Consider the following 22,639-nt stretch of genomic DNA (forward strand, 5'->3'; position numbering starts at 1 on the left):
GACAATACACAGGAGTTATGCTAAGCAGGGAATCTCACCTGAGCCTTGTCATCTCTGATTTTTATTTGGGAAACAGTTTTGGAGGCAGGCAGTCCCCATTGGACTGACAGTAGCTACTTAGACTCTGATCCAAGAGGTGAACTTGAATACAGTAGGCCCCAGGCATTTTCCTGTAAGTCATACTGTTACCAGGTGCTGTCTGGCCAAACTAATACACTGTGGCCAGTAGGCCTCAGACACATTAAAACATTCTTTGGAGATAGACTATTCCATAGGCTCAGAGGTCATCTCCCAGGAACCAGTCTTTACTGTCATGCTATGCAAATATTTTAACTGTAGACTTGAATTTGTGTTAACATATGTATATCTCCTGGGAGACTCGAGTGATATTCCAGCTTTTAGAATGGGGTGTGTGTGTGTGTGTGTGTGTGTGTGTGTGTGTGTGTGTGTATGCACATGTGCAGGAACATGTTTTGAGGCAGAGTCTTGTGATTCTCCTGCTTTAGCTTCCTGAGTAGCTTGGGAGTATATGTGCTCACCACCATGCCTGACCAAAATGCTATATTTATTTACATTTTCATTTTCTATCATCTATGCATGGTTCTGTAGTTTGTGTACTATATAATTCTTGAGGACTTTGTTTATATCAGTCTCTCTGTGTTGCTTCCTGTAGTTGTAGATTATAAACTATAAACATACACTTGTATTGAACCCTTTTATGAAGGCGTAGATTGTCTTTTTTTTGAAGAAGGTCTTGAAAGGTAGTATAGGCTGGGTTTGATCCTTCTGCCTTAGCCTCCAGGGTGTTGGGATTACTGGCTTGTGGTACCATGTGCAATGTAGATTATGTCATTTATACATGTGTATCTTCAGTTCCAGAGCTGAAACACAAGTAGTTTGTTGTATTGACTTTGGTGATGATTAGCAGTTTATCTTTTGTGATAAACACTAACAGGTGAAAGCACAGATGATCTTTCTTCCTGGAGTAGCATAAATTAAAGTATCTCTGAGCCAAGTCAAGATTTATTAAGTGATAGATGGTTTGTTTTCTGTTGCTGCAACAAAATTACCGTAAATTTGGTGGCTTAGAGCAATACATATCTTAGTCTCTTACTGTTCTGAAGGCTAGAAGTTTGAAATCAGTTTCATTGAACTAAAGTCAGAGTTTTGGCAGGACAGACTGACTGCACAGGCTCTGGGGGATAATCCACTCTGGTCCCTCTCAGTTTCTAGTGGCCACCTTTCTTGACTTGTAGTTCCTTCTTTCATCTTCATCGTACACCACTCCAGTCTCTGCTTTTGTCACCAATTGTCTGTATTTCCTATTCCAACAACCTTAATTTAATCACCTCTGACAATCATGGGTTTTGAAAATTAGGAATTTCTCTAGGCCATTATTCAGCCAATTACATGTTATAATAAAGAAGTACTTTCTTGGGGGTGAATTTTAATGCAGGCAAATAACTCCACAGGTTATTTTCCTCAATTCTTGCTGCTTATTTTGTGGTCTCTTTTGTGACATCTGACTAATTCCATATGGGCATGATGTACAAATTCCTTTTTTCCCTTTGAAGAATATTTAATGTTGCATTTTGTGTTTTAGTTGGCGTAATACGGTGTCCAGTATGCCGCCAAGAATGCAGACAGATAGACCTTGTGGATAATTACTTTGTCAAAGACACATCCGAAGCCCCTAGCAGTTCTGATGAGAAATCAGAACAGGTATGCTTCTCAATTTTTCTTTCTATTCCTGTCTTGATATGAAAATGTAAATTATAAGAAAAACATGTTTGAATACGTTATTTATGGTACTTCTATTATGTACTTCTTTCAAATTCAAAATAAAGAATAGCTTTTTCTCCTACATCTTCAAACTTGGTTAAATGAAACTAAAAGTTATTTACTTAAAAAAAATCAGTGACCAGGCATGGTAGCCCATGCCTGTAATCACAGGTACTCAAGAGGCCGAGATGGAAGAATTGTGGTTCAAGGCCAGCCTGGGCAAAAATGTTAGTGAGACGTCACCTCAACAAGACAAGGTGGGTGTGGTGATGCACGTCTGAAATCCAATACGCAGAGGCATAGGTAGGAAGATCACAGTCCAAGGCCCGCCCATGCAAAAAACTCGATACACTGTATGAAAAATAATCTAAGAGCATCAAGGGCCAGGGGTGCGACTCAAGTAGTAGAGTGCTTATGCAAGGCCCTGAGTTCCAACCTCAGTACCACCAACCCCCACACCTCAAAAAAATAAAACATAGGCTTTATGTTCTGAGCCTTAGAATTTTACCTACCTAAATGTTTGATCTGAAAGGAAAGGGATTTTGTTGAAGATAGTTTAAAAATTTTTATTCTTTGTGCAATGATTTAGTATATTTGAGAATAAGTTAGAAAATTTTTCATTGCTTCATTTTGTGGATCAATGTTTGGTAAACTTAATGTAGATTAGAATTTACATTTCTTGTTTTAGGTATGTACTAGTTGTGAAGATAATGCAAGTGCTGTTGGCTTTTGTGTAGAATGTGGAGAGTGGCTATGTAAGACATGTATTGAAGCACATCAAAGAGTAAAATTCACTAAAGATCACTTGATCAGGAAGAAAGAAGATGTCTCAGGTAAGATAAATATAGTGATTACAATTAACCTACCTCTCAGTCCAGTAGAATGTTGTACTTATTTGTAAACTTTGAATACTAGCATCAATGAGAATTTAGAAAATTAGCTGGGTGTGGTGGCGCACGCCTGTAGTCCCAGCACTTGGGAGGCTGAGGCAGGAGGATTACAAATTCAGGGCCAGTCTGGCCTACATAGCAAGACCCTGTCTCCAGAAAACAAAAAAACATTTAGAAAATTAGTCAAATTTTATTATGTTTAAAAAATATTTGTTTTATTTTGCTACAGAGTCTGTTGGAGCATCTGGTCAGCGTCCTGTTTTCTGCCCTGTACACAAACAAGAACAGTTGAAACTTTTCTGTGAGACATGTGATAGACTGACATGTAGAGACTGTCAGCTATTGGAGCACAAAGAACATAGGTACAGAGCCACAATTGCTTATGGGAAGCGTGAGGAGCACTTGTAAAGCTAATTCTTCTTAAAGCAAATCTCAGCTGCCAACCCCCTAACTTTGTGTTTTAGCATTTCAAACTCAAATTTTATGGATTTTATTTCTTTTTTATTGGTGTATATTAATTGTATATAGCAAGGGTTTCATTATGACATTTCTGGGTATTTTGTTTCTTGAAGTGTTTTTCCCTTACTATCTTATGTAGATTTGTCAAAATGTAGCATTATATGGATTTGGGTCTGCAAAAATGAAATTGTACTATTTCTTTGTTTGCTGTTCCTATAGTTGAAATAAGCTTTTCCCATCTGTAATGTATTTAGGTTGTAGGCTCTAATCAGAAAAGGCAGTAGTCTCATGGATTTGGCTAACTGACATCCATCTTGACATCAAAGCACAAATATACTGACTTCATATTAGATCTGTGGTTTACAGGAGATCTAGAAATTTATAAGTAGCTAAGTAAATGTGGTTAATAAGTAGTTAAGTATTGACCATATTTTAACTGAATCAGTAATATTCATGTATGATACTGTTTCCTCTGAATTGTTTTAGAATTGTGCTGAAATTTTGAGTCAGGTATTTAACTCTGTGTGTTTGTGTGTGTGTGTGTGTGTGTGTGTGTGTGTGTGTGTGTGCGCGCGTACACACACATATAACAAAATTCTTGTAAATTTCTCTGGTTTCCTTGACATATTTTTATTACAAACAAAAAAGATGGTCTAGTCTACCTATAATGTAGAATTTTGTGGTATTTTTTCCTAAGAATAGTTTTACTGAATGGATAGATGGAAGTAAATTTTATGAGTCTGTTTGTCAAGCAAGGGTAGGAGAAGTTGAATTTACCACACTTAAGTGTAGGGTGTGTGTACTTTTTTTGTTTTTTTAATGTTTTATTTTGTTGTGGTACTGGGATTTGAACTCAGGACCTCATGCTTGCTAGGCAGGTGCCCTACCGCTTGGGCCATTCCACCAGTCCTGTTTTGTGGCTAGGGTCTCTCAAACTTTTGCCTGGACTGGTTTCCAACTGTGACCCTCCTGATCTCTGCCTCCTAAGTAGCTAGGATTATAAGTATGAGCCACTGGCACCTAGTTGTTTTATTAAATTGTGAGATGGGGTCTTGCTGTCTTGCCCGGACTAACCTCCAACTTGTAATCTTCCTGCCTCATGTAGCCTTCCAAGTAATTCCAGGCAACTACCATTATATCTGGCTTAAATATTCCCCTCCCCTTTCCTCCGATTACTGCCCAGTAGCAGCTGTTTTGTTTTGTTTCCTCATGTTGTATATTGAATATAACATTCAGAAGATTTTCTAGCTCAAAATCCTAGTGGTTGCCACAGGGTGACACTTACAGGCTTTTCCCATAAACTCTAATCTGCATAAGAATGTGTTGCTGACTCTTCCAAAATCACATCTGAGTGTTGCATAGTGGCTTAAAACTATTGAGAGAAGAGATTACTTTGTTGTAATTTAGACATGTCCTGCCTTTGTTCAGGCCTCTCAAGTACAGGCTTCTTTGGGATGATTTTGTGTGTGTGGATGGCTTTTATTTTTTTAATCTTTTATTATGGAAAAATTAAAACATTCACAAAAGTAGAATAATAAAATGAACCTCATTTCCCTAGCACATAGCTTGCTTTATTTATTTTTGAGATAATGTACACCCTCTTATTTGCCCCTTCCCCTGCCTTGGTTATTATCAAGAATACCCCAGACATCAGGAATGTCATTCTTTACCTGTGTCATACATTGTACCACAAATGTGCTGGAGACTGTGTTTAATTATTTTCTGAATAGTCCAGTATACAGATGGTCCAGACTTACAGAGGTTTGACCTAGAATGTTGCAAAAGTGATATGAATTCAATAGAAACCATACTTTGAATATTTAATTTTGTTCTTTTCTCAAGCTAGCAGTGTGTGCGGTATGATCCTCACTCTCAATGCCAGGCAATGTCAAGGAACCATGCTTTGTGGTAGTTTTAATGATAGGACCTGGTGGTATTCCTAGATGTGGGGTAAATGTCCTTCAAAACACAAAAATATCAACCATTGCTGGCTTCTTGTTTACTACTTAGAGTAAGTGGCAGTAGCAGTTTGTTTTTCTTCATTTGTGAAATGTCATGGTCCATGTTATTTCTAAGAGTTTCATCCATTTTGGACTCAGACTGTTGTTTAAATGGTAGAAATCTTGAGGCCCTGTGTTCAGTCCTCGGTACTGTTAAAAAAAAAAATTCAACTTTTTATGCAGGCCTGTGGACTTACATTGAATATTTCAATGAGCTTGTGTTGGGCATGTATGTTTACTATTGCATTTAAATCAGTTCTATCTTGGTCTTCAGTTTCTGATATCATGATATCAATATATAATGTATGAATGTATGAAACTTGCATCAAGTCTAAGTCTTTGTCTTTTGTTTTTTTTCACTTCCCAGTGAAGTCAAGTTCACTGGGGTTTGAACTTGACTTCATGCCTGCAAAACAGGCATACCTGTTTTGAGCCATACCTCCAGTACATTTTGCTCTGGTTATTTTGGAGATGGTATCTCAGGAACTGTTTGCCTGGGTTGGATTTGAACCTCAAGCCTCCCAAACTCAGCCTCTGAAGCAGATAGAAGTGAGATATGAATTGAAATTACTTAGTGGCAATATGTTAAATGTAAGGTAGAACCCTCTTATATGAAGGCAAATTGTGGTTGGCTCTTTTTTTAGATGGAGACAGAAAAAACATGAGCAAGATTAGTCAGTACCACATCCTTTGGCCTGCTCCATAATTTTTGTACTAAGACCATATCAGGTACTGTGTATGCAATGGTGGCACTATTTTATCCTTTGTGGTTGGTTGTTAGTCTCTATGAGCAATCTATTTTTCCACAGGCCACTATGGTTATTGCACAGAGCATTCATTGTCACCAACTTCTCATTTTTTTTTTATTAAAATGGTATTCTTCTTGTCTGCCAGATAGAACCTGTTGTCCCAAGTTAGTCTGTAGATTTGAGCAGTTCTGGTGGTTTCCATGTCTGATCAAGACTCACCTTAAGGTGAGCTTCCATGCTTTCCGTTGGACGATGCTTACCAGTGATGTGTTCTCTAGTCAGACATTAATTATATCCATCCCAATAATAATGGTCAGGCAAAGAAGATGTAACTAGTTTACAGAAAGTCTGTGCAGCACTCTAATTTTAATGTAAAAACTTGCCTTTCTCCCATCAGCCATTGTCACCTCCCAGTCTGACATCTATTAAGAAAGTAGATTTTGAAATCCTGCTGCATTGGGTTTTCCTGTCAAGGAATTAAATTGTCTTTATCTATCCCCTGGTTTTTTGCCCATTTGTGTTTACAGATGTGCCTTGAACAAATGTGAGTTTGAACTGCATGGGTCCACTTAGAAGTGGATTTATTTATTTATTTATTTATTTATTTGCAACAATCTGAAAAGACTCAGATGACTTGTGTATTGAATACAGAAAAAATAAAAAGTTTTGTGTGTTAAGAATGTGTAATATATCTGTCTAGATAATAGTCTGCTTCCTCATTTACTACCATGAAATATACACCAATCTGTTACCAAAAGTTAAAATTTATCAAAACTTAAGAAATACTAATATGGTACAATTCTAGTTGAGAGAAATGTTCTTGTTATGCAAACAGTTTACCACTTGAACTGGCCTTCCTTTTTTTGACTTTTAGTTTGTTCTCCAGATAGAATCTCATACTTTTGCCTATGCTGGCTTGGAACTACCTATCTTTGCCTCTCAGATAGCTGGGAGTATAGATGTACACTTCCATGCCTGGCCCTCCATTAGTAACTTTTACTTCTAGCTGCCGCAGCTGCAGTTCCAGGTAAAAGATTAGGTAGCAGGTATCCAGGAATCAAAACCTTCATGAGTCCTCACCTTCTTAGCCTTCCTCTTTCCAAACCACATATTTCAGTGTATTAGGATCATTCTAGTGTCCCACTCTCCTAATGCCAACTATGAAATTACGGAACATCCTACAAAACACACTCACACACACACATTTACAATATTTTAAATTTCTGTTCTCTCTTTTTTTTTTTTCCTCTCTTTTCTTCTTCTCTCTTTTCCTTCCTCCCTCTCTCCTTTTCTTTCAAGACAGAGTCTTACTATGTAGCCCAGGATGGTCTTAGACTTGATCCTCCTGCCTCAGTCTCCCAAGTGCTGGGATTATAGTTGTGTATCACCACACCTGGCCAAGATCCCAATTACTTATGATAGTAGTTGTGAAAATGATTTCCCAAGACTTCTCTTAGGTTTGATAACTTGCTGGAACTCACAAAATTCACTGAAAACTGTTTTATTCACATCTACATTTATTGTAGCGAAAGGGTACAGATTAAAATCAGCCATAGGAAAGACACTTGGGGCAGAGTCAGTACAGTTTCAAATCTGGTACTTCTAGTTGTATTCTGGTGGAGTCATAGACATTGTTAACCCCTCCTGCAAAGATGTGTGACAATATGCACAGAATATTGCCAAGCAGGGAAACTCACCCAAACTTGGTGTCCAGAATTATTATTGTGGCTCTGTGGTATAAACCTGGTTCACTGCCCACGTGGCGAGCCTCCATCTCTAGAACAGTCCATTCTGAGGTTGATATGATACTATAAGTTATATCATTAACATAGACTTAACCTGGTTTGGCTCAAGGTCCCCACGTAAATAAAGATACTTTCATTAGGCAGGATATTTCAGTGACTTATAGATTATCTGCCAGGAAATGAAGGCAAAAACTAGACATGTCTTTAGGCAAGGTTAAAGTCTTCATATTCTATTATCTTCCTCTTGCACTTGGTTAGCGAGAACACTGATGTTCCAAACTTCTCTGGTTTTGCATATGTGTTTTCTTAGGCTTTATAGATCACTTTATAGATAAGGAGTTATCTGTTAGGAGAGGCATGTAACCTTAAAACTATATCTGTGTTATCTTCACTAATGCTTTCTGCTTCGTTCTTTCTCTTATCTTCTTTATCTGGTCTTTAGGCCTTCTGGGGTTAGTTTTTTAGTTGTTTCAGTTTCTTACATTCTCATTGATCACGTCAGTTTTCCCAAGTCTTTTTGAATCATTTATTCAATCGTGAAATGGTTTCTATTTTCTTATGAAATCCCCTATTGAGTAGAGATTTTAAAAAATTAGCTTTGAATTAAATCACATTAAGATGTTATAAATATCTTTGTCTGTATCTCTTGTTTATGATATTACATAACTGTACTTATTTTCTTATTCTTTGTTGGCTTGGTCATAGGTTCTTGGCTTTTATTGTCTATTTTAACTATCTAGTTCTTGAATTCACTTATTTGACCTATTGTTTAAACATGTTCTATTTCTCACAGTTCTCTTTAACTGGGACTTGAACTCAGGACTTTGCTCTTGTTAGGCAGTTACTCTACCACTTGAACTACTTCATCAGCCATTTTTACTCTGGTTATTTTTGAGATAAGAGTCTTGCTTTTTGTCTGGGCTGACCTGGAACTGACTTCCTCCCTTTCTTAGCCTCCTGAGTAGCTAGGCATGAGCCGTTCCTGGCTCTTTTGTCTTTATTGTTTCCCCACTTAGTTTGATTTTGTTTTTCTTTTCACAAATTCTTATTGCTGAATCCTTAGTTTATTAGAAAGATGTGAATTTTTCCTGTGAATATAAATTTGCTACTTTCTATAGCAGTTGGCTTATACAGTCTATAATTAGAGTTTTGTTTTTCTTTTTTGAGAAATAAAAAGAGTAATTGCTTCATGGTATAATGGTAAAGATGATGAACTCTTTTGTGTTTGTCTGTTTTCTAAATGAAAGAGATGTATTACCAACCTTTTAAGGTTGTAAAGACTGAGAATTGTTCCTGTACTTGTACCTTGTCATTGTAAGTGTAGCAGTTTAGCTACTACTAGTATTGCAATCTACACATTTTCTCCTCTTCCCTTCTTTAAAAACACTTCATTGAGGCCTTTGCTTTACTGTATGGCCTTGGAAGTTGTTCTCAAAAAGGAAAGTAGTTACGGAATTGTATGAAATTTTGTACCTGAAAACTTTATAAGGTTTCTAGCCAAACCCCAGGGGAGCTTATTCCTGCTCCCACGAAAAATCCTATTTATAGTAAAGGGATTAAAAAAAAAGTATAGACTTATAAAGACTAAGAATGGGAGAAGAGACATCAGTGAAGACTTTAGCTAACCTTTTAAAAGCAAGGAAATAACACAAGATTTGGTAGTTCTGATAATTGATTTAGTAGAGTTAAACTCAGGTCACTTTTTAAAAATTTTTTTAAGAAGTGTGCAGGGCTGGCAGAGCAGCTAAGGCAGTTGGATACCTTTCTAGCAAGCATGAGGCCCTGAGTTCAAATCTCAGTTACACCCACAAAAGAAAAAAGAGAAGAAAAAGCGATTTGCAGTAGCTCAGGACCTAGAGATAATAGGTATCACAAAAGATGAGGGTTGGCCATTGGAGGCTCATGGCTGTAATCCTAGCTTCTTGGGAGGCTGAGAACAGAAGGATCGCAGTTCATGACTTGTCTGGGCAAATAATTGAGAGACACCCCCACTCCTCCACCAGTCTCCAAAAGAACCAGAGCAAAATGGACTAGAGGCATGACTCAATCTGTAGAGTGCCTGATTTACAAGTGCAAAGCCCTGAGTTCAAACCCCAGTCCCACTTTAAAAAATAAAAAGAGCTTATTTGGAGAAGTGAAGTTATACTCTGGATTTGGATTTTTGGAGGATAGGGATTAGTTACTAGGCTGAAATCGGGTATTGTCAGTATAAATTTGCTCATTAAATCATGAGGTCATCACCCCCTCCTTAGCCTTTCTTCTTAGAAATTAGACTTTTCACCCTCAGGACAAAGGGAATGATCAAAGCAGGCCTCTAAATACTGGCATTTGGGTTTTATTTCTAGTTACAAAACTGGGTTTTTCCCATTTTGCTTTACAGTGTCTGTTTCCCTCTCACAGGAGTCTAACCACTTCACCACCGCTTTTTTTTTTTTGGCAGTACTAGGGTTTGAACTTAGAGATTTGTACTTTCTAGGCAGGCACTATACCACTTGATCCACACCCCCAGCCTTTTCTTGCTTTAGATTATTTTTAAAAATAGAGTCTTCCATTTATGCCAAGACTGACCTAGACAGAAATCTTTCTGTCTAGGTCTCCTGGTAGCTGGAGTCATAGGCATGTGTCACTGTACCTGGCTGGTTCTAAGAATCTTTTTAATATATTTAAATATGAATAGATGTTCAAGGATTATCTGACAATTGGAGGAAAGCCTCTGTGGCATCTATTGTGAGAAATGTTAAGAATTCTCAACCCTCGTGTTCAGCCTGATCTCAAACACATAGATATTGGAAAAGTTAAATACTTGCTTTCAGCATTTCTGGCCTCAAGGTAAGCGCAGTACACATTGTAGGCTTGTTTAAATACCATCAGAATTCTGCTTAGTAGGGGATTTTGCAGAAGTTCTCTCTCTCTCTTTTTCTTTTTTTTGAGATGGTCTTGCTTTGTAGGCCTGACTGACCAAGAACTAACTTTGTAGTCCAAGCTGATCTTAAATTATCAATCCTCCTGCCTCAGCCTCCTGAATATTGGGATTATAGGCTTGGCTCAGAAGATTGTAAGAGTTCTGACAGACAACTGATATGAATTGCAGGAAAAAAAAACAAACCTAAAGCCGGGTGTGGTGGCACACATCTGTAATCCCAGCACTTTGGAGGTTGAGGAAAGACAAGAGGATCCCTGGTTGAGGCCAACCTGAGCTACATAGCCAGGCCCTGTCTCAAAAAAAAAAAAATGGAAATTATCAGATCACTAATGCAAGAAATTCTTCTAAGAACCTTGAGTCACCAGGATGAAATGTCCCATTTAAATGCCCAGAACATAGATTATAGAAAAGACCTTTATTGAGATATGTATCATTACAAAATGACAATATGCTATAATTACGAGCCACAAAGTTGGCATAGATGAGCATTAAGTAACCAGCAATGAGCTAGGAATCATATGTAGAATTAAAAAAAAAAGTAACAGTATTAGAAACCAAAAGATGCTGGAACAATGACTTTAAAAGTCAAGAGGTAAGGGGAGAATGTTTCAACCTAGAATTCTGTAATGTATAAATTAAGTGAAGGTAAGATGTGTATATATTTTTAGCATGCAAGAATTGGGAAACTTTGCCCCTGTATGCCTCTTTGTGGAAAGCTAGTAAAGGATATGTTCCACCAAAGTAAGTTGGCAAACCAAGAAAGTACAAGAAAACTTAGTGCCCCAAACAACAGCTATCCAGTTATTATACTGAGAAGGAAAACTGAAAATGGAACATATCTATTAAATTTGTTATATTGAGTCATTTGAAAAATAATGTTGGAGCTGGGTACCTGTGGCTCACACCTGTAATCCTAGCTACTCAGGAGGCAGAGATTAGGAGGATTGTATTTCGAGGCCAGCCAGGGCAAATTGCTTATGAGACCCTATCTTGAAAATAACCCCACAAAAAAGGGCTGTCGGAATGGCTCAAGTGGCAGAGCACCCAGCATACATGAGGTCCTGAATTCAAACCCCACTGTGGCCCCAAAAAAGGTAGGTAAATTTTTAAAAAAACGTTTTTAACATATGCTAATTGCACAGGGAGATTTCATTTTGACATTTCCATATGGGCTTACAATATACTTTGGTTGGAGTCACCCCCTCCCCCCTTTTTAAAACAATTTCACCAGGTTTCATTATTCTGTTTTCATACAGACTATATTAAAGTACATCCACTGGAACCTCCCTCCTTCACTTTCTCCATTCCCTCTCCCCGCTTCCAGTAGTACCTACCCATGAAGGGACCTGTTTTCCATTCCTCTCCTTCATTATTTAAGTGTGTACTCTTTGTTTGACAGCTGTCGGTACATTTCCTTATCCATCTTCATGCGCATGTGCAGTGTATGTCATTACTATTCATTTTCAACCTTTCTCTTTTCCTCTCCTGCCTCCCCCAGTCGCCTCAAGCTGTCCCAGTATTGCAGACTTATTCTATGTTCATGTAAATATGACTATAGGTACATTTATATATACATTTATCTTTTAGATGTAGCTTCCACACAAGAGAAAACATGACCTTTGTCTTTCTGAACCTAGCTTACTTCGTTTAACATGATGATCTTGGGTTCTGTCCATTTACTTGTAAATAGCATAATTTCATTCTTCATGTCTAAATAATACCCCATTGTGTATATATGCCACATTTTTTTTTTTTGATGGTAGTGGGGTTTGAACTCAGGGCCTCATGCTCTACTGCATGAATCACTGTCAGCCCTTTTCCGTGTTGGGTATTTTCAAGATAGAGTCTTTTGAACTGTTTGCCAAGGGCTGGCTTCGAACCGTGATCCTCCTGACCTCTGCCCCCTGAGTAGGTAGGATTACAGGCGTAAGCACCAGCGCCTGCCTATATCACATTTTCTTAATCTACTCCTCAGTTGTAGGGCATCTGGATTGTTTCCATAGCTTAGTTATTGTAAAATAGTGCTGCAGTAAACATGGGTGTGCAAGTGTCTCTATTGTATCTTGACTTACATTCCTTTGGATCTATGCCCAGGAATGGTATTGCTGGATCATATATATAGACATATATATATATATATGTAGTAAGTCTGTTTTAGTTTTTTGAGTAAACTCCATACTACTTTCCGTAGTGATTGTGCTAATTTACATTCCCACCAATAGTGTATTAGGGTTCCTCTTCCCCCATATCCCTAACCCACATCTTTGCCAGCATTTTTTGTTCTTGATAATGGACATTCCAGTTAGAGTGAGGTGAAATCTCATTGTTTTGATTTGCATTTTCTTTATGGCTGGAGATGTTGAGCATTTCTTCATGTATTTATTGGCCCTTTGAACTTCTTCTTTTGAGAACTATCTATCTAATTAATTTGCCCACTCATTAATTGTGTTGTTAATTCTTTGGAAGTTTAGTTTTTTCAGCTTCTTATAAATTTTGGTTATTAATCCCTTGTCAAATGTATAGCTGTTGAAGATTTTTTCCTATTCTATTTCTTCAGTCTAGTGACTGTAGTGCAGAAGCTTTTCAGTTTGATATAACCCCATTTATCAGTCCTTTCTCTTAATTGCTCTGCTACTGGAGTTCTGTCCAGGAATTTAATATCTATTAAATTTGTTATATTAGGGCATTTAAATAATGTTGATAAGTTTTCTATAAGTGATAGATGATGAGAAGCATTGGCCATTGTAAGAATGGGACAAGATGGAATATACATTTGCAGTGAATCTTTTTCTCTTGAAATCACACTAAGATTACACAGTTCACTTTTAGTCATTACCTGACATGAGAATGGGATTGACTTGGTCGAGCTAGAATTTCTTTTCCATTGACAAGTTACAAAGGAAACCCTCAGACTCTAACCCTGTTTACCACCAACCTTGCGGCGTCTTCATCATTATTAGCCTTGAATCTACTGAGACTAAGATTATCCTTTATCCTTATTTTTTGACTACCAGCACTGTCATCTGTCATACTTCAATTCCTGTAAGATTCAGCATGTGCCTTGATTCTGTCCCTTTCATCTGCCTTATTCTCTGATTCATGGTTTGTCCTTTACAGGATGTTTGTATCCTCAACCTCTTGTATGATCCTTTTCTGGGCTTTTTTTGCCATAATGGACAGTTTCCCCTGTAGTCCTCTTAACTGGTTGCTATTTTTCTTTCACATCTTACAGTTCGTTAGGCCTGGAGGTATAAAAGAGATCTTTACTTCTTCTTTTCTTTTTTAAAAAAATTATTAATATTAACATTATTTTAGGCTGTTTTTGTCTTTCCTCACCCCTAAACTTCCACTTCCAGATTTCAACTTCATGTCATCACCCATAACCTCATTGTTGCTATTCTATAAAAACCCCAAGGTCATTCCCCTTTATCTCTTACCAATTTTAGTTCTTAACACAGTGGTAAACTATGAAGACTACTGTTAGTAGCTGACAGTTGAAATACACACATATTTGATCCTTCACACCCCCAGTCTTGTGTTCTTTGAACTGCTTTCTTGTGTTCTTGTCTTTTACATTGTTGTAGGCATGTGTGTGCAGGTTATACTAGACTCATTGCATGTGCTCAATGAGTTAGGTAACACAGAAGGATTGCTTATGATGAAAAAAATAAAGAATAACTGTGTATAGCTAAGAGTTAGTTTGAAAGAAAGGACTATTACGAGAGAAAAGAAAGAAGCATTATGCAAATGAAAGTTACCCATTTGGGATAAAGAACAGATGGATTATAAAGTATTTAGGGTAAAAATTTTATTTTAGTGCTACTAGGGATTGAACTTGTCAGGCAAGTGCTCTACCACTTGAGACACTCCCTTTACACATTGATTATTTAAAAAAAACCATTTTATTAGTATATGATAGTTATATAGGGGTCTTGTTGTGACATTTCCATATATACACATACCCCAATTTGGCTCATCCTCCCACCCATTATTCACCCTACTACTCCGTTCCCCTTCTTAAAGTGCCTTCAACAAGTTTCAATTTCCATAATCATACTTGTAAAGAAAGTATATCAATCATGTTTACCCTCCTTTACCCTCTTCATTTACTCTCCCCATCCCACTAGTGTCCACCTCTTAACATGAGCTGTTTGACATTGCTGTCCTTCATTGTTTAGTTGTCTGTTGGTTTTTCAGTGGAAATTTTGCTTTTGTATTTTACCTGTGGTAAAATAATAAATGTATTATATTTATTAATTTGTGTATGTTGAATCATCCCTGCATAGCTGGAATGAAACCGACTTGATCATGGTGTATGGTCTTTTTGATATGCTGTTGAACTCGGTTTGCCAATAGTTTATCGAGAATTTTTGCATCTAAATTCATTAAAGAGATTAGCCTATAATTCTCTTTTTTCTGTTGTGTTCTTGTCTGGTTTTGGATTCCCCCCCCACCCCCGCCCCGGCACTGGGGTTTAATCTCGGGGCCTCACACTTGCTAGGCAGGTGCTCTTACCACTTGAGCCTCACCACTAGCCCTCTTGTCTGGTTTTGGGATGAATGTAATACTGGCTTCATATAATAAGTGTGGTAGAATTCAGCAGTGAATCTGTCAGGTCCTGGGATTTTCTTTTCTTTTCTTTTTTGAAAGACTATTGCTGCTTCAGTTTCATTACTTTCGTAGCTCTGTCTAGGTAATTTATAGCCTCTTGGTTGAATTTTGATTAGTCATGTGTCTAGATTTATCCATTTCTTCCACATTTTCAAATTTATTTGAATTGGAATGATCCTCTAGATTTCATTGGTGTTTGTTGTGATGATAACCCCTTTTTTGTTTCTTATTTATTACTATGGGTCTTTTCTTACTTCATTTTAGTCAGGTTTGCTAACTAAGAGTTTTATCAATTTTATTTATCTTTTCAAAGAACCAGTTTTTCGTTTCATTGATTCTTTGTATGGTTTTTTGGTTTCTCATGTTGTCAATTTCATCCCTTTTTGTTCTCTGTCTCCTTCTGCTGGTTTTGAGTTTAGTTCTTGTTTTTCTAGGAGTTTGAGATGCAGCATTAGGCTTTTTATGTGAGAGCTCTCTGGACTGTAATGTAGATATTCATAGCTGTAAGCTTTCCCTTTAAGCACTGCCTTTGCTGTTCCCCATAGGTTGTGGTAGATTGTGTTTTCATTTTCATTAGATTCCTGCAACTTTCTCGTTTCCTCCCTTATTTCTTTGATGACCCACTGGTTATGCAGCTACAAGTTCTTCACTCTCCAGGTGTATTTTCTGCTGTTTCTTTTGTTGTTGAGTTCTAGTTTTATTCTGTGTGGCCAGACAGTATGCACGGGGGTTATCTCAATTTTCTTCTTTTGTTAAAACTTGCTATGTGTCCTAAAATGTGACCTATTTTGGAGAAAGTTCCATTTGCTGCTTAGAAAAACGTGTAAAACTGCTGTTGGATAAAATACTCTGCAGAAGTCTGGTAAGTCCAATTGGTCTAATTTCTTTGTTGATTTTTTTTTTTTTTTTGGTCTGGATGAGCTATCTATTGGTGACAGTGGAATATTAAAATCTCCTGCTGTCATTGTGTTAGGGGTCTGTCTATGCTTTTAAGTCTAGTAGAATTTGTTTAATGAAATTGGGTGCACTAACATTGGATGCATATAAGTTAACAATTACTTCCTTTTGATGTATTGTTCCTTTTATTAGTATGGTGTGACCTTGTCAGTGAGATAAGTTTCATATAAACAACAAATTGTCTGGTCTTCCTTTGCCAATCTTTGTCTTTTAATGGGAGTTTTGGGACCATTAACATTCAGTGTTGGTATTGAGAGGTTTGTGGTGATTCCTGCCATTTAGTTGTTTTGTGTGTGTGTGTACATGTGTGCAATTGATTCTTTGCTAACCTAAAATTGCTTATCTGCTCATCTACTGGGATCTAATTATTACCATCCTTTTGTGGCTATGCTTATTTTCATCTTCTCTGTAAGACTCCTTTGCGCATCTTCAGGAATGCTAGTTTAGTGGTCCTGTATTGTTTTAGTTTCTGTTTATAGTGAAAGGTTTTATTTCTTCTTCCATTACAAATAATAGCTTTACTGAGTAGCATGTACTAGGTTTGAAGTTGTTGTTCTTGCCCTTCTTGGTTTTAAGATTTCTGTTGAGAATCTGCCGTTGTTTTGATGGATTTTCTTTTATAGGTTATTTGAATGTTTCTCCCTTAAGACTTCAGTATACCTTCCTTGTTTTCTATGCTTAATGTTTTAATTGTAATATGCCGTGGAGAGGTTGGTTATATCTTGGTCATGTCTGTTGTCACAGAGGCCTCCTGTGCCTGTATGGACATCTCTTTCTGAGATTTGTGATGTTTATTGCTATTTTTTGTTGAATATATTTCCTATGCCTTGGCTTGCACCTCTTCTTCAGTGTTCACAATTTGTAGGTTTGGTCTTTTAATGGAGTTTCAGAGTTCTTACATATTCCTTCCAAAATTCTTCAGTCTTTTTTTCTATGTATTCATCTGTTTTTTTTCCATTATATCTGTTTTGTCTTCAAGTACTGAGTTTCTGTCTTCCCCTTGTTCCATTCTGCTGGAGTAGCTTTATTTGACTTAAGGAACTTTTTTATTTCCAGGGTCTCCAGGGTGTGTTTTCGTTTGTTTGTTTGTGGTGGGGAAGAGTGGGTCTTTTTTTTTTTTTTTTTGAAACATTCCCTTTATTAAACTCCTTACACATCTCATACAGTCTTCTTTATTTCATTTATCTTTTTTTTTAATCTTGATTTCATTCCAGTGTTTGTATTCTCTTGGAGTCACTAAGTTATTTCTGGTTTAATCTGTATTTTCTTTTAATTCATTGACTTGTTTTTGTATGTTTTCTTTAAATTCCTTAAATATTCTTATAGTCATTCTTCTTTGTTTGTTTTTGGTAGTGCTGGAGTTTGAACTCAGGGACATCATTCTTTTGAACTTGGAAACTGAGGTTTCATTCCCTTCACTATCCACCAGATCCTCTGTTGTGTGATTATTGACCTTTTGAAGAGTCATATTCCCCTTCTTCTGTTTCCCATGCTTCTATTTTGAGATTTGTTCATGTGTTGTTGATTTGTTGGAGGGACTTTTAGTTGCCTGAAATCCTTCCCTTGACTTAAAATCTATGTTCTGGCAGGATTGGTTGTTGTATTATTTCTGTTCACTGACCTGTGGGTATAACTTAGCAATAACAAATTCATGAATTTAATGCCAAATCCATTATTGACGTGAAATATAAAATTCTTGGCAATATTATCTATAAACAGGGGTGCTGGGGGAATAAAAGTTATTTGCATAGAAATTAAGACTTAGGTATTAAAAATAATGGCAGTGAAAGCGGAGAGGAGGAAGAAGGGGAGAGTGGAGGAGAGATGTAAGGTATGGGTGCTATTGGGTAATAAGACCCTAATGTGGGGCTGGTAGAATGGCTCAAGTGGTAGACTGCCTGTCTAGCAGGCATGAGGCCCTGAGTTCAAACCCCAGCACTGTAAACCAAAACAAAACAAAACAGAAGTCAGCTAAGACCCTAATGTGTGTAGAGGTGTAGTGCAGTCATTGTGGAGGAGGGTGCCAGTGTCAGGGATTGTGGAAGGATAGAAAAGATGAGAGTAATGTAAGAAGGTGGTAGAAAAAACCACTTGTTGAGTGAATTGTAAGGAAAAGATAGGGAAAGTGGGGGAAAATGGAGGACAAGAAAGAAGAAAAAAAAGAAATAAAATTAGAATAAAAGGATAGACAAAACTTCAACAAAATGGCAAGGAAAAAGAAAGATTAAAAAGTTTTTTATAAAGTTCAGATTTCTTCCTTGTGGAGAGAAGTGGATTTCCTCTGTGTTCGGTGAGTATGCTGGATACTCCCCTCCAATTTCTGGCCCATAGTAGCCAGCTTTTCTCACTGGACAAGTCTAGGAGATTTAGCTCAGGCTGTTTAGCCACAGGCTCTTCTCTGGGAAAGCAGTGATTGCCTAGCCTACACCCACACTTTCTTTGTATAGAGAAGCACAGGCTGAGCTGAGGGTCATGGTGCCCCTCCCCTAGCCAGCAGGGCAGAAGATTTCACTCAGATTATTCCATAAAGCTTTCTTCTGGATCTGTACAATCAGATCCCTGCAAGCTGAGCTGGACTATGTGGTATCGTACAGGACTGAAAGCAACAAACTCACCTGAAAGATTGTAGGCACTTCTCTCTGATATTGAAGGACTCAGGTTGGTGGGCAGCATTTATGCCCAGGCTGTGCATGGCAGGAGGGGATTGTTTCCTTTCTCCGTAGTCCTGGACTCCCCAGTCTCTTGCAGGACTTAAGCCTGTTTGTTAATTTTTAGTACTTCGGATGGTCTTTTGTGGACTGGAGGCTCCACTGGTCTCCCCGTCAAAAAGGGAAAGATTGCACCAACAGAGTCATAGCCAGGGTGCCTGGGAACAGGTTTACACTTTAAAAGGCTTATTTAAAGGTTGGTTATTATACAGATATGGTCTGCCTGAATATTGGCAACCTCTTATTTAGTAAACTAGTCAGACCACCTACCCTTGCTGCCACAAACCTAAGATTATCTTTCAGCTTGTATAAGCTTGGTGTTCCGGTGTCTACCCGTAATCCGCCATTTGGTCCTCCATTGGTTATTTTTGAGATAGGGTCTCACCTGGCATGAACCGATATCCTCATGTGTGCTTTGTCACTTGATCTTCCTATCTGTTCTTCTCTGCATAGCTGGGATGACAAGCATAAGCCACTTACCCAAACATTGGTTGAAATGGGGTCTCTTGAATGTTTTGCCTGGACTGACCTCCAGCTGAATCTTGATATCTGCCTCTCAAGTAGCTAGGATTACAGGCTTGAGCTACCATGCCCAGCTGAAAATTTTATCAGTTGATATCGATGGTCATTTTCATTTGTAGCGATGCCAGTTTACCTCTGATCATTTTGGTCACAGAGATCTCTGATCTCTCTCATGTCTGGTTCCTGACTTTGACACCTTAGTATGAAATTAATCAAGGCTTTAAGACCCCTTTTCTGCATATCCAGTCTAGAATTTTTAGCCACATATGTGCTGTCACATCACCCTATTTAAATTTTTGTTTTTTCCTTAGTTAGAAAGGATAAAATCGTATTTACTCTTGTTTGTTGTGATATCTCTACCTTTGTATTCTTTATGGCAAGTGGGAGAATTCATTGTTTATCAGTAATGTATTAGGGTTTGAACTCAAAGCCTCCCACTTTGAACCAGGCCCCAGCCCCAGCCCCTTTTTTTCTGGGTAACTTTTTTGGATAGAGTCTCACTACAACTAGTTTGTTTGCTTATTTACTTACTGTGGTGCTAGGGTTTGAACTCAGGGCCTTTTACTTGCCAGGCATGCACTTTACCACTTGAGCTATGCCTCCAGTCCTTTTTGCTTTGATTATTTTTGAGATAGAGTTCCACTTTATGCCCAGGCTTAACTGAACTATGATCCTCTTATTTTGTGTATTCCATGTAGCTGGGATGACAGGCTTGGGCTGTTCTCAAACCACGATTCTTTTGATCTCTGTCCCCTGAGCAAGTAGAATTACAAGTTTGAGCCACTGTGACAGGCCAGGGTCTCACGTTTTGTGTGCGCCAGCTTCAGATCATGATCCTCCTGTAGGGACCCTGTAGCTGAGACCATAGGCATGTCTCCCCATACCCAGTTTATTTATTGCCATGGATCTCACTAACTTTGCCTGGGCTGGCCTTGAACCACAATCCTCCTGATTTCTGCCGCCCATGTAGCTGGCATTACAGGCACGAGCCACTGTGCATGAAAAGACTGCATATTTTCTAAAGAGCTTACAGTCACAAGATACATCATATATATTACAAAAGTACCAATGCATACAGTGTAAAAAGTAGCAAAAATATCTTCAGAAATCTAGGTTTGTGTTTTCCTTTCAGTGAGTTTTCCAAATATTGAATCTGTTGCATTCTTTGTTTTTTTTTTTAATTAGATTTATGTTAGACCCCTTTAAATCAATCTCTACTTTTCTTTTGTTATTTCCCATTTTTATGTTAAAATGCAAAATAACTCTGAACAGCCTCAGTTCACAGATGTTTTCTTTAGCTTATTCTGAACTGCTATTGAAACTCACCCATTGCATTTTAAATATTTAAACTCTGCCAGCCACTTCCCCTTTACAAAACCTTTTATTTTGAGGCATAAAGTTATAGCTTTATAAGTAGTTGCCAGAAAAAAAAAATCAAAGTTATCTTTTGTGTTCTTCATTCAACCTTTAAAATTATCTGAGATGGGCGCTGCTGCTCACAGCTGTAATCCTAGCTACTCAGGAGGCAGAAATTAGGAGGATCGTGATGCAAAGCCAACGTGGGGCATATAGTTTGCAAGACCTTATCTCGAAAATATCCAACACAAAGGGCTAGTGGAATGGCTCAAGTGATAGTACATCTGCCTAGCAAGCATGTGGCCTTGAGTTCAAACCCCAGTATCACCAAAAAAAATACACATGTAGTTGTCTGAAGACTGGGGATGTAACTCAGTACTAGATTGCTTGACTATTAAATGCAAGGCCTTGGGTTTGATTCCTAGAATTGAAAAGAAAATTGACTGAATGTTTTCTAACTTGTGTTTCATTTTTAAAATATGTTTTGTTTCTAAAAGTGGATCTGTTCTTACTCTGCTATTTCTGTTTGCTCTTGCTCAAGGTGCCATGTTTCCACGTGTGTGTAGGTTATTTCAAAGTATGATTTCTCATTTTCCTTGATAATTATTTATGTAAATTCTTGGCCTAGAATTAAAATGCTTTCTTCAATAAAGAATTGAATTTTTTTGTTGCCATGAATCTGTATAAAAGTTGCAATAGTGCAACTTTTTGCAATAGTGTGACTTCTAATTACATATGCTACCCACAAAAGGCATAATCCAGTTGTTCCCTCATTTGACCAACTCCATCTAAGTTCATATGCTCTGAAGGGCTTAGTTAGACATATCCAGAGTAAGCCACATACAGCACATTTTTTTTTATCAATTTCCTAAAAGTTTCAGGACAGTGACTGTAAGATAAGGAAAGAAAACATGAAGAAATGAAGTTCCAGTTACTACCTGTGCATTTTTTTTTGACAGAAACGGGAAACCTTTTTTATTAAGTTGTAAATAAAGAAAGGCAATATGCAAATAAACAATTTTGCATAAGACATTTAACACATGTGTATAATGTGGTCATTTTGCTATCATTTGTATAAACTCTTTATAGTTTCCTTGGTTATCACCATCAGTGTCTGCTTCCCTGATCTTTTCATCTGATAACTTACCACCAAGATTTGACATCACATGGTAAGGCTCTGCTGTACTATTGCAGGCATTGCCATCCATATCAGTTACTTGGATTATTTATTCACGGTCAGTGCTTTTCGTTTTTTGCCAGCACCAGAAATTTAAAGAAGTCAGTTGTGCCATCACCATCAGCATCTGCTTCATTAATCATATCTGATCACTCAGCTTCTTTGGAATTCTGACCCAAAGACCTCAGTACAATTCCCAATTCCTTTGTTGTTACAGTTGTCAAATAGTGAAAAAGCATTTTTGAATTCTCTGATCTGTTCTTCTGTCAGTTGGTCAGCCATGCTGCAAATGCTGGTGGTTTCCTAGACACAACCATTCAGCTGACTGGCTCCACTTGGACTCCTTATGTAGACGTAAATAAGCACCATTGCTTCTTTTTTTAAATGCCTCAAAACACATTCTCATGAGGTTTTGTGTGCAGAGTGGGCTTTTTTCTTTTAAGTTGTGGATGATTTTGAGATTTTATATTGTAACACTGTAAAAAAGCCTTCAAAATTACTGCAAAGATTAACAATGATGGCAGTCCTTAAACCCTTATTATTGTCATATGTGCTTTGTGGGTTTAATTCTTAGAAGTTCTGTTACGTAAATATAATTATTCCAAATATTACTGAAGGACTAAGACATAGAATTGTCTTAAGTTGTCCACCTAGTGACTGTGAAGATGTATCTATGTCATTAAGTTTTCCTGAATATTTAGTGAAGGTCTGCGACAAACTCACCAGTAGAGTGCTTACCTAACTTACACAAGGTTGTGGA

At 37.5% G+C, this 22,639-nt stretch overlaps 1 protein-coding gene and 1 pseudogene across 4 annotated transcripts in view; one reads left to right on the forward strand and one right to left on the reverse strand.

The window, feature by feature from the left end:
- Nucleotides 1–22,639, forward strand: part of Trim33 (tripartite motif containing 33) — a 113,420-nt gene that overhangs the window by 42,634 nt on the left and 48,147 nt on the right. For all 4 annotated transcript variants that reach the window (XM_074050704.1, XM_074050706.1, XM_074050705.1 and 1 more), the window contains 3 exons: nucleotides 1,604–1,722; nucleotides 2,471–2,615; nucleotides 2,902–3,034. In XM_074050704.1, coding sequence (XP_073906805.1) covers nucleotides 1,604–1,722; nucleotides 2,471–2,615; nucleotides 2,902–3,034 — 397 coding nt within the window. The remainder of the gene's footprint in view (nucleotides 1–1,603; nucleotides 1,723–2,470; nucleotides 2,616–2,901; nucleotides 3,035–22,639) is intronic.
- LOC109688087 (uncharacterized) lies at nucleotides 21,758–22,161 on the reverse strand (annotated as a pseudogene).

Source organism: Castor canadensis, chromosome 12 (genome assembly GCF_047511655.1).
Source record: "Castor canadensis chromosome 12, mCasCan1.hap1v2, whole genome shotgun sequence".
Taxonomy (NCBI): Eukaryota; Metazoa; Chordata; class Mammalia; order Rodentia; family Castoridae; genus Castor; species Castor canadensis.